The sequence below is a fragment of the Hypomesus nipponensis genome, chromosome 26, assembly GCF_054491055.1.
Source record: "Hypomesus nipponensis isolate SF chromosome 26, ASM5449105v1, whole genome shotgun sequence".
Classification (NCBI taxonomy): Eukaryota; Metazoa; Chordata; class Actinopteri; order Osmeriformes; family Osmeridae; genus Hypomesus; species Hypomesus nipponensis.
The window spans coordinates 10,965,695-10,977,642 of NC_140386.1; the positions used below are offsets into that span (position 1 = coordinate 10,965,695).

The 11,948-nt window shown below is 49.4% G+C and overlaps 2 protein-coding genes across 9 annotated transcripts in view; both read left to right on the top strand.

Moving 5' to 3' along the window:
- ralgps2 (Ral GEF with PH domain and SH3 binding motif 2) overlaps window positions 1-4,374 on the top strand; it is a 43,854-nt gene extending 39,480 nt beyond the window's left edge. For 6 of the 7 annotated variants that reach the window (XM_084692560.1, XM_084692558.1, XM_084692555.1 and 3 more), the window contains 10 exons: window positions 105-163; window positions 387-525; window positions 659-810; window positions 895-949; window positions 2,379-2,456; window positions 2,954-3,059; window positions 3,134-3,226; window positions 3,681-3,786; window positions 3,885-3,976; window positions 4,076-4,374. In XM_084692560.1, the coding sequence (XP_084548686.1) occupies window positions 105-163; window positions 387-525; window positions 659-810; window positions 895-949; window positions 2,379-2,456; window positions 2,954-3,059; window positions 3,134-3,226; window positions 3,681-3,786; window positions 3,885-3,976; window positions 4,076-4,105 (910 nt within the window). In that variant the 3' untranslated portion in view covers window positions 4,106-4,374. The remainder of the gene's footprint in view (window positions 1-104; window positions 164-386; window positions 526-658; window positions 811-894; window positions 950-2,378; window positions 2,457-2,953; window positions 3,060-3,133; window positions 3,227-3,680; window positions 3,787-3,884; window positions 3,977-4,075) is intronic. The other variant, XM_084692561.1, reaches the window with a different exon arrangement.
- A 2,894-nt stretch (window positions 4,375-7,268) lies between these two features.
- Window positions 7,269-11,800, top strand: LOC146221459 (alpha/beta hydrolase domain-containing protein 17A-like). Of its 2 annotated transcripts, none has more exons than XM_084692599.1 (5): window positions 7,269-8,114; window positions 8,249-8,577; window positions 9,010-9,204; window positions 9,456-9,635; window positions 10,975-11,800. In XM_084692599.1, the coding sequence occupies exons 2-5, from the start codon at window positions 8,255-8,257 to the stop codon at window positions 11,195-11,197; spliced, it is 921 nt and encodes a 306-aa protein (XP_084548725.1). In that variant the 5' UTR covers window positions 7,269-8,114; window positions 8,249-8,254; the 3' UTR covers window positions 11,198-11,800. The 2 variants fall into 2 exon arrangements, with proteins under 2 accessions (XP_084548725.1, XP_084548726.1); XM_084692600.1 differs by having other exon boundaries at window positions 7,269-7,950.
- The last annotated feature ends 148 nt before the right edge of the window (window positions 11,801-11,948 follow it).

The window sequence follows — 11,948 nt, forward strand, 5'->3', positions numbered from 1 at the left end:
GCGTGTTACTAGCATGTAGAGTGGAGCTACTAGCATGTAGAGTGGAGTTACTAGTGTGTTACTAGCATGTATAGTGGAGTTACTAGCGTGTGCTCTGTGTTCAGGTTATCGTTGAAGATTGAGCCAGCCAGTAGCACACCACGCCCCAGAGAAGACCTTGCAGGTACCCCCTCTCTCTCTATCTCTCTCTGTCTCTCCATCTTTCTGTCTCTCTCCCCCCTCTCTCTCTCCCCTCTCTCTCTCTGTCTCCCTCCCTCAATGTCTGTCTCTCCCTCTCTGTCTCTCCATCTCTCTCTCTCCCTCTCTCTTTGTCTCCCTCCCTCTCTCCTTCTCTCTGTCTCTCTCTCTCTCTAAATATCTTTATCTGTCTCTCTCCCTCACTCCAGGCCAGGAGGGGTCTGCCTCTCCTCTCTGTGGCAGGAAGGGCATCATCGTAGCCGAGGCAACCAAGGCCCCCGCCACCCCCCCCTCCCCCAGGAACCTGCTGCCCTACGGCCACAGGAAGTGCCACAGCTTGGGATACAAGTGAGAGAGACCCCCTACAGACCCCCCTAACCCTAACCCTAGCCTGGGATACAAGTGAGAGAGACCCCCTACAGACCTCCTCCTCCCCAGTGTGACCCTCCTCCTCAGTGTGACCCTCCCCCTCCTCTCTCAGCTTCATCCAGAAGATGAACAGCGTGGAGTTCAAGAGCGCCACCTTCCCCAACGCCGGCTCTCGACACCTATTGGACGACAGCGTCATGGAGAGCCACGCCCCCTCCAGAGGACAGGCCGAGAGCTCCACTCTGAGCAGCGGCATCTCACTGGGTCAGCACACACACACTCATACACACACACACTCATACACACAGCTGGCATATCTAACTGTGTGTGTGTGTGTGGGGGGGGTAGGGAGCAGTGAAGGATCAGAGCTCAGTGAAGAGATGTCCTGGCCAGTCTTTGAGAGGTAGGTGGACACACATACACACACAAGCTCACACACACATATACACCCACACACATCTCAGCATCACGTCAGTGTGTGTTGGACCAGGACCGGGTCAGTGTGTCCTTGCAGCTGGTCATGTCCTCAGAGCTGGTTCCTCATCCCCTCCCCTCCTCCCTCTTCTATCCTCTCAGTGCTGCACATGGATCCCTCCCACCCTCAACACTTAGCAGTTTATCTCCCCCCCTCTCTCTGAACCCCTTCCACCCTCAACACTTAGCAGTATATCTCCCAGGGTTCCTGCTGGATCTAAAATTCGGAACTTTAAATTGAAGGCCTTAAACGTCTTAAAAACAGACAGATTTTTATCCAAGGTCTTAAATTTCATTTTGACAGGTCTAAAAAAGGTTTTACCCTCGTTCATTTCCAGAAACGCTGGCCTCAGAAAGTTATTACAAAGTAGCAAAAGGTGTTGAGTCGTAGGCTACGAAGCAGAGCTCTGGAGTCGTTGCCACAAACCAGCGGAACGCTGCCCTCAGAACGTTGGTTCAGTGTTGTGTTGTAGTTTTTTCTGGGGGATTTTGGTGTTGGTACATTCGCGGTGATAAACTACAAATCCCGTGATGCAATACCTGCCTGCGAAATACATCTGAGTCTCCTCAGAGTTTGTTAAAGTTCGGCTCTGTGTTAAAGTGTACTTTCAATGAGACATGGCTAGATCACAGCGATCCACTGCTGTTTACAAGCTGTACCCAGCTCCTGTACCCAGCTCCAGTACCCAGCTCCAGTACCCAGCTCCTGTACCCAGCTCCAGTACCCAGCTCCTGTACCCAGCTCCCGGTACGAGGCTCCCGGTACGAGGCTCCCGATACGAGGCTCCCGATACGAGGCTCCCGATACGAGGCCCGCTGCAAATTTGCCAAAAAAATATTCAATAAGGTTATTTATGTGAATTCATTGAAACAAAATGTTTTTTTCAGAATTTCTTTGATTTGAATATTTTTGGGGTAATGCGTCGTGTAGGTCTTACATTTCAATCTTTTATGGTCTTAAAATGCCTTCAAAAGGTCTTAAATTTGACTTACTGAAACTTGCAAGTACCCTGATCTCCCCCTCTCTCTCTCACTGAACCCCTCTCCCACTCTCTCCCTCCCTCCAGTGATTCCACCAGTATTGTTCATGGTGGAACTTACCTAATCAATGTGCCAAAAATACATCACCCAACGTTGTCTCTGTCCCAGAAAGAAACCTCAGCATCACCACCCAGCGCTCCAATCCCTCTATCTGAACCTGTTCAACCACTAATCAGAGCGCAATACCATCATCTGATCATGTTTAACCACAAATCAGAGCTCAATCCCTTTATCTGAAGCTGTTTAACCACCAATCAGAGCTCCCCTCCTACTGGTCCAGGTGTGGTCTCACCTGACCTGCCTGTGTCCTATCACAGGACTCGCCTCTATCACTCCCTGGGCCCTGTGACTCGTGCCACCCGCATCCCCTACAGAGGAGCCCTGCGGTCCTGCAGGTACACCCTCCACCTGCCCCCTCTACCTGCCCCCATATACCTGCCCCCTCCAAAGGCCTCTGTGCCTGGGCCACTGTGTGTGTGTGTGGTGGTGGTGGGGTGTGTTAGAGCCCGACCGATTTATCGGCCAGCCGATATTATTGGCCTTTATAATGGCTGATAACAAAATATATATTATTATTTTTTCATTATGCCTTCACAATACAAACAAACAAGATACAAAATCAAGGCTCATAATGGCCGATAAATGAATATATTGGTCACACATTTCTGGATTTTTAGTTTTATATATATCTGCCAATATATCGGAATATCGGATTTTTAAATCACCAAATATTTGTATCGATATCGGCCTTAAAAATCATTTTATCGGTCAGGCTCTAGTGTGTGTGTGTGTGTCATGGTGGTGTATGGTGGAGGCTCTCTGCGGTGTCTTCATCATCAGACTCCTCTTCCTCTCGGCTGTGTGTGTGTGTGCGGTGCGTGCGTGTTCTCAGCTCTGCAGATTCGGAGGAGCTGGCGGTGCACCTGTACCCTGGAGCGGTGACCCTGCAGGGGGTCCTGAGACGCAAGACCCTGCTGAGGGAGGGCAGGAAACCCACGGTACGAACACACACACACCGCCTTGACACACATACCCCAGTGTATTGTACCTGAGTGTGTGTGTGTGTGTGTAGGTGTCTTCCTGGACTAAGTACTGGATGGCTCTGTGTGGATCTCAGCTCTACTACTACAACGCCAAGTCTCTCAAAGCCAGCGAGAGGAAGCATGTGAGTTCTCACACTCACTCAGTCACACGTGGGCGGGAGGGAGGGCTGGAGAGAGGGTAAGGGGCGGGGCTAGTGTGGTGGCGGAGACACATGGAAGTACTCATTGGATAATGAGCTATGACATCATTGTGGCCCTGTACAAGAGAGTAATGGAAACATTGTGTTTGTTTCCCTCTCTCTCTGTCTCTCTCTCTCTTCTCTCTCTGTCTCTCTCTCTTCTCTCTCTGTCTCTCTCTCTCTTCTCTCTCTGTCTCTCTCTCTCTTCTCTCTCTGTCTCTCTCTCTCTGTCTCTGTCTCTGTCTCTCCCTCCCCCTCTCTCTCTGTCTCTCTCTCTTCTCTCTCTGTCTCTCTCTCTCTTCTCTCTCTGTCTCTGTCTCTCTTCTCTCTCTGTCTCTCTCTCTCTTCTCTCTTTGTCTCTCTCTCTGTCTCTCCTTCCCCCCCCCTCTCTCTCCAGTTCAAGTCCTCCTGCAGTAAGAGTGTGTGTGTTGTAGGTCTGATGGCCATGATGGCCGACGACCCTGAGCACCCTGACGTCTTCCTGCTCACGGACTCCGAGCACGGTGAGACCCTGACCCCTGACCATAACCCTCACCTTGACCTTGACACATGCCAACTCTTATCTGCCTGCCTGTCTGTCTTGTAAATGTGTGTTTCCTAGGTAACAGCTACAAGTACCAGGCAGGTAACAAAGCCAATGCTCAGCTGTGGTTTAAACACCTCAGCGCTGCCTGCCAGAGCAACAGACAGCAGGTACACTCACTCACTCACTCACTCACACACACACACTCACATACACACAATCTCAGCCCCCCTCAGTGCCATAGTGATACTGGTGTATCTGTGTCCTAGGTCCCAACCAATCTCATGTCCTTTGAGTGATGGAAGAGGAAATGAGAGGAGGAGAGGAGACAAGAGGAGAGGAGGAGGAGAGACTCAGATTAGAGCTATCACTGCCATGAGCTTAACTTCTGAACTCTGACCCCAAGCTCACTGCAGCCCCACCTCTGCCTTAATGACACGACCCCTGAGTGTGTGTGTGTGTGTGTGTGTGTGTGAATATAGACTACTGAACTAGGATCTGCACCACTATGGTTCCCTGTGTAGCACTTTACACAAGGACCACTCCTCTTCCCCTCCCTCCCTCCCTCCCTCCCTCCCCCCTCCCTCCCTCCCTCCCTCCCTCCCTCGCTCCCTCGCTCGCTCCCTCCCTCCCTCCCTCGCTCCCTCCCTCCCTCCCTCGCTCCCTCCCTCCCTCCCTCCTTCCTTCCTTCCTTCCTTCCTTCCTTCCTTCCTTCCTTCCTTCCTTCCTTCCCTCCCTCCCTCCTTCCCTCCCTCCCTCCCTCGCTCCCTCGCTCCCTCCCTCCCTCCCTCCTCTCTTCTCATGGATGGACATAAAGGATATTTTCCTGTATTTGTTTTGTTGATTCCAACATTCTCGCCCTTAGATGGCTTTTTGGCCTATCATGGGCTACACACACACTCACACACACTCACACACACTCACACTCACCCACACACTCACTCACGCAGTGAGAATATGTAAACATCCACACAGAAAGCACTGGACAAAGTGTGTCTAGTTTCATCTCACGCTTCATTAACCTTGTTTCTTGTTCACATGCATTCACACACACACACAATATTAACACTAACCATGAGGGGTCCTGCAGGAACACACCTCTCACCTCCTCACCAGGCTCAAACACCCCCTGCTGTGTGTGAGTGTGAGAGGGGGGTCATGTCAAGGCTGTGTGCTATTCCTCATTATGACTGTTTTCTCCCTCATCTGTGAGACATGGTTTGGAGTCTGAAAACTTTTTCACTGAACTAAACACATTCTCTCACACGCACACACACATTCTGTTACACTAAAGACTTGTCTGTCTGATCTTCTGGGTGTTGCTTCACTGTGGGTGCAGCTGTGTCATTCCGGGGACTGTCTGGAGACACACCATACACACACACACACCCTCACACACACACACATCACACACACACACCCTCACACACACACCCTCCTCTCTGGCCACCTGTGTCCTGTACTTCAGGCTTTCTGGACGGTGACGAGAGGAGGGATGCTCAGTGTTACCGTGGGAACGACGTGCACATGCAGTGTTTTAACCATCTGTTAGGTTTCTGAGCCAGACTGTAGCTGGTCGTTTCTGCCCCTTTTCAGAATGTTTTGTTGCTTTTAATTTACCTTTTTTGGGAGTTTGTACATGTTTGTGTAGTTTCATGTTTGTGTTGTTGGCGTGTTATGTGTTGTGAGGTAACAGGAAGCACACAGGGAGCCCCCTGCTGGTCACAGCCTCTCCCTGCTCCTCACTACCACGCACAGGGCTGGGTTCCCTGGGTGCGAGACAGAGTCTGAACGTGATGATCTAGCAGAGGAGGAGATGGGGCGGGCAGGTGTAATGGTGGGGAGGGCAGGTGTAGAGGTGAGGAGGAGGAGTTGAGACAGGAGAGATGGACTATCATGCCAAAGGTGAGAGACCAGTTTAACCCATCTCTCTAAGATCAGGGTGCCCCCCACACCTACAGGGTGCTCCCGGCCCTACAGGGTGCCCCCAGCCCTACAGGGTGCCACCAGCTCACAGGGTGCCCCCAGCCCTACTGGGTGCCCCCCAGCCCTACAGGGTGCCCCCACCCCTACTGGGTGCCCCCCAGCCCTACTGGGTGCCCCTACAGACACACCTGAAAGAGCAGCTGGGACCAGGACAGGAGAACAGATGACCGCAGATGAATATGCTTCCTTGTGAAAGTGTCAAATACGAGTCTTGACCTTGTGACTCTACAGGACTGTATAACATAACCATGTGACTACAGGACTGTATAACATGACCCTGTGATCTGCATCACTCCTAACTTTGGGAGGACAGTTTGTCTTGATATCTGAATGTGAGAACAGCTTTTTTGTTGTTAGATTCTTTCACCGCACAAGTTTACACACACACACACACGTCTGTGACTATGTATAAGATGCACAACCTGCTCTGTGTGTGCAGTGAGTGAAGTTGCTTTAAGTTTGTTTTAATTGTATTTTCCTGATGTCCTTTATCAGTCCGGTGGAGTGAGGCATGGCATGGCGCTGAGGTGATTATAAGAGGGCAGGGGGCGGGGTTAACAAATTGATCTCTCAGCTGTTCTGGTGTGTAAGAGGTGGCCATACCCTCTCTGTCACCCTGTGTGTATATGTGTGTGTGTGTGTCAGTCAGTCAAAAACAGGGTGTTTCCCCCCCCATGTCATGTGACCCGACTTCGCACTATGACCTCTGATGTGAGTGACGTGCTTCGGGATTCGAGCCAGACAACCAATAAACACGCAGACCTTTTTTACTCCAATCAACTGCTTCATTACCATCTGTCCATCCGCGAGCTGCGATTTGAATGTTCGTTGACAGTGGGATGTGATGTCTGCGGTTGGGCTGTGTCACTGTGAGTTGCGTGTATGATTGATTGTTTGTGGTCTTATGCTAGTGTATGTTCACTTCAGGTTGACCCACTGATACTAATCAATATTCAATATTTCCTACCTTAATAAAACTTTAATTCTTTAACTTGTATTGTGTCATTCATAGTTTTTTATGAATGACAACAGCGCCATCTGGTATTGTTGGCGCGCGTGATCATGGTACAGGCTACCAGCATAATAGAGCTAACGCGGCCAATTTAGTGATCCGATCGCACATCGCTTTGGATTAATGTATTCTGCGTGAAAAAACGCCAGAGATAAATGGGCGACGTTACATCTGACTAACCAGAGTAACGCATCTGAAGAGGAAACATCTGATCTTTTCAACAGGTCAAGTTTTTCGAAATAAAAGAACCCTAAAATTGTTTAAATTATCTTTAAATCTAGATAGCTTAGATATGTCTGCTTGCAAACGATGTATTTTATGTCAATTACATATTACCATCTGGTCACACAGATGGTACAAACGAAGTCAAGTTATTTTCTTTTATATTTTAGACGTCTTTATTTTGAAAAAAGATGCAATAAAATTGTGACCCGGAAGTACTCCAGTGTTGTATACAAAACAGATTAAAAAAAATAAGACCGTATCCGTAGATTAATATGGATGACAGCAGCTACCAAATTCTCTGTAACGTTGGACAGTCAAAACATATTTAAGTACAGGAGACACGTTATACACGCTTTTTTGCGTTTTCAAAGTTACTTTAATCTAAGTGCCTTCGGCGTCTTTGCGAGTCAGGATCTGGATCGCACAGCTAGCTAGCTAATAGCTACCTGAAGCAGCTGATTTCCGCAGCTGAACTCTCGCTTGATCAGGGTGTTGAGTTGGTCTGGTTAACTTTAAGAATTTATTGATGTGCGGTTGAGTTTCCATGCTGTCAGAGATGTTTTATGTAACTCGCTGCGGATGAGACGTATCCGAGCCCTCCATTATTTTGGAACTGTCACTATCCAACTGCAGCGACTGGGTTTGGTAAACACAGACGGTTTGCTAAATAGATAAGGACTGCAAGTCACCAGATCATCGAACTTCAGAGACAAGCTTCAGTGAAGAGTCATCCGGCTCTCCCCACCGATCATCTGGCCATACGAACCTCACGACAACAGCCAGTGACACGAAGTTTCAACTGAAAACATGGATTTCAATAAGGGGACTTCAATACTCAAGTCAAAGAATCCACTCCTCGTTCAGTGTAAATAGCAGTTTTTTTATCCGCCGACTGGCTTCGACTCTGTCCAACTAAAAAGGGTGAGCCAGTCGAGTTTTAGCCGCTTTGTTTTGGATTTGAGTTGCGGTTGTTCTAATGTAGCCTAGTTTACTCCCGGCGCAGAATCATTTGCTTATTGTCGCTGCAAATTCCGTTTTCGTTAAGTACTTTTTTATTGTCAATACTCTCCTCAACTCTGAGCAAGGTACGTTCAACAGGGGGATTGATGATCTTGTGTTACATTAATGAATTTGTGAGGCTACAGATTAGTTCATTGCTTGCGTTGAACATCGTGGATCAATTTAATTTTTACGTCACCCCCCCCCCCCTCTCCCCCAGGGAACCATGAACTGCCTGTCTTTTAGCGAGCTATGCTGCCTCTTCTGTTGCCCGCCCTGTCCCGGCCGCATTGCCGCCAAGCTTGCCTTCCTGCCCCCAGAGCCCACCTACTCCCTGCTTCCAGATCCAGAGGTCCCCCCCAGCGCCAGGCCACGGGGGGCCGGGAGGCCCGGGGGCCCAGGGGAGGGCCGCTGGAAGCTGCAGCTTTCAGAGAGAGCAGAGTTCCAGTACTCCCAGAGAGAGCTGGACACCACAGACGTGTTCCTCACGCGCTCCTCCAGAGGGAACCAGGTCTGCTGCATGTACATCCGCTGTGCCCCCAACGCCAGGTACCTACACGTGACGCCCGTGTGCACACGTGTGTGTGTGTGTGTGTATGACCAGTGTAGTTGGGTTTGGTGGGACAGAGAGCAGACAGACTGGCTGTCAGACATCCTGTTCCCTCTTCCTCTCCTCCCCCTCCTCTCCTCCCCCTCTGTCTGTTTTCCATACATCCTGTTTCCTTCACTTCCTGAACCCACTTCCTCATCACAAGACTCAGAACTTCCTGCTCTCCTGCCTGACCCCAGCTGCCCTACTGCTACCTGCTCTACTGTTCTTTCTCTGTCTGTGTCTGTGTGTGTCTGTGTGTGTGTGTGTGTGTTTGTGAGAGTGTGAGAGAGAGAGAAATACACACACGCACAGAGACAGAGAGAGACCTGCTACCTACAGCAGAGCAGATGGATCCAGTGCCTACTCAGCCTGTCTGTCCCTCCCTGCAGGTACACAGTCCTGTTCTCCCACGGGAACGCTGTGGACCTGGGCCAGATGAGCAGCTTCTACCTGGGCCTGGGCTCCCGGATTAACTGCAACATCTTCTCCTACGATTACTCTGGCTACGGCGCCAGCAGCGGGAAGCCCTCCGAGAAGAACCTTTACGCTGACATAGACACTGCCTGGCACGCCCTGCGCACACGGTGACTACAACCCCCACAATGCACCTGGGGAGGGTGTGTGTGTGTGTGTGTGAGAAAGAGAGTTGGAGATATTTGTGTGTGTGTGTGAGAGAGAGTTAGAGGTGTGTGTGTGAGAGAGTTCAAGGTGTGTGTGTGTGTGTGAGAGAGAGTTGGAGGTGTGTGTGTGTGTGAGTGAGAGAGTTGGAGGTGTGTGTGTGTGAGTGAGAGAGTTGGAGGTGTGTGTGTGTAACCGTGTGCCCCCTGGTGTCCAGGTATGGCATCAGTCCAGAGAGCGTCATCCTGTACGGTCAGAGCATCGGCACGGTGCCCACCGTGGACCTGGCGTCCCGCTACGAGTGTGCTGCCGTCATCCTGCACTCTGCCCTCACCTCCGGCATGAGGGTGGCCTTCCCCGACACCAGCAAGACCTACTGCTTTGACGCCTTCCCCAAGTCAGTGCTGCACACACACACACACACGCAGGGTTTCCCACAGATTAGAAAGCAATTTGTGGCGGGGGGTTGGGGGGACGTTACTCAGAACTAAATGTTAAATTAAATATATATGTATTAGCTATGTTGGATGCTGTCCTCCTCTCCTACCCTTTCTTTAATGCCTAACAAATCTCTCTCTTTCTCTCCCTGACCCTGTCTTTCTGCTTGAGCAGCACTGGTTGAAGCCTGAAAATATTGTAAAAAATGTTTGCATATATGCAGGTAGCAACTCTAGTGCTAGCCCACTTGTCTAGCAGATTAAGACATGTTCGTAGGTACCTAGCGAAAAGTAACCTAATCTTTCCTACACTTAGCTACGGTACTAATTCTGAAGGCTCGCTGATATCGCATTGCGTCGTTGCTAACGTGTGTTGACGTTGTGACTGTGTGTGTGAGAGACGCGTGAGTGACAGAGACTGAGGGAGAGCAGGGGAAGGAAATGCAGCTGAACGAGTATACTGCGTGTTTTAGACGGCATTTAAAATATATAACGAAACGCAATATGTGGCGGCCAGTGTTGATTCTGTGGCGCACCGCCACAAATGAGTCTGTGTGTGGGAAACACTGCACACGTACTCATGTAGCATACGTACGCATTCTCAGGCACTCACACAAACACTCTTAAAAATACTCTGTCACATAAACAACCACAGTCTGACACAGCCGGCAAACATTCAAAATTATAACCTCTCCCGTGTTATATCTCCCCCCCAGTATAATGATAACCTCTCCCGTGTTATATCTCCCCCCCAGTATAATGATAACCTCTCTCATGTTATATCTCCCTCCCAGTATAATGATAACCTCTGTCATGTTATATCTCCCCCCCAGTATAATGATAACCTCTCTCATGTTATATCTCCCTCCCAGTATAATGATAACCTCTCCCGTGTTATATCTCCCCCCCAGTATAATGATATCCTCTCTCATGTTATATCTCATTCCCAGTATAATGATAACCTCTCCCGTGTTATATCTCCCCCCCAGTATAATGATAACCTCTACCGTGTTATATCTCCCCCCCAGTATAATGATAACCTCTCCCGTGTTATATCTCCCCCCCAGTATAATGATAACCTCTCTCATGTTATATCTCCCTCCCAGTATAATGATAACCTCTGTCATGTTATATCTCCCCCCCAGTATAATGATAACCTCTCTCATGTTATATCTCCCTCCCAGTATAATGATAACCTCTCCCGTGTTATATCTCCCCCCCAGTATAATGATATCCTCTCTCATGTTATATCTCCCTCCCAGTATAATGATAACCTCTCCCATGTTATATCTCCCCCAGTATAGAGAAGGTCTCCAGGATTCCCTCGCCCGTCCTCATCATCCACGGGACGGAGGACGAGGTCATCGACTTCTCCCACGGCCTGGCGCTGTACGAGCGCTGCCCCTCCGCCGTGGAGCCGCTCTGGGTGGAGGGGGCGGGGCATAACGACATCGAGCTCTACAGCCAGTACCTGGAGCGCCTGAGACGCTTCATAGGACAGGAGCTGGGCCAGCACGCCTAGGGGTCTCTCTCTGTCTCTCTCTCTGTCTGTCTCTGTCTCTGTGGAGCTGGGCCAGCACGCCTAGGGGTCTCTGTCTGTCTGTCTCTCTCTCTGTCTCTCTCTCTCTGTCTGCCTCTCTCTGTGGAGCTGGGCCTGCACGCCTAGGGGTCTCTGTCTGTCTCTCTCTGTCTGTCTCTCTGTCTGTCTGTCTCTGTGTCTCTCTGTCTGTCTCTGTCTCTCTCTCTGTCTGTCTGTCTGTCTCTCTCTCTGTCTCGCTCTCTCCGTCTCTCTATCTGTCTCTATCCCTCTCCCTCTCTGGTATGTGTTGTGCAGACAGCTGATAAGTAGCTAACTGACCTGTGTGGTGTATTATGGGCTGGATATCATGTTAATCATGTGGCCGTAGCAACCAAAACAAGGAAGGCTCTCTGTGTTCTGATTCCTTCAGACCCACCCCTCCTCCAGACTTTTATTCTACGTTGTCTTCAGAAATGTTTTTTTTTGTTTTAATTTGATCCAGTTATGAATTATTATTGACTTGTTGTGAACTTTCTCTATTTAGTTTTCTTCTTTTTTCCAAGAATGTACAAATATATTAGAAAATAAAGTCATAAATTGATAAAACATGGTTCCCTGTCGTGTTATAATAAATGAATTACTTAAATAGATTTTCCTTGTATCACATCACAAACTTTCTAAATAACTGGCATTGTAACTGCCATCTCAGGTATTGGTCAGGTGATCTTATTGCCAATCACGATTGCCAGGTTTT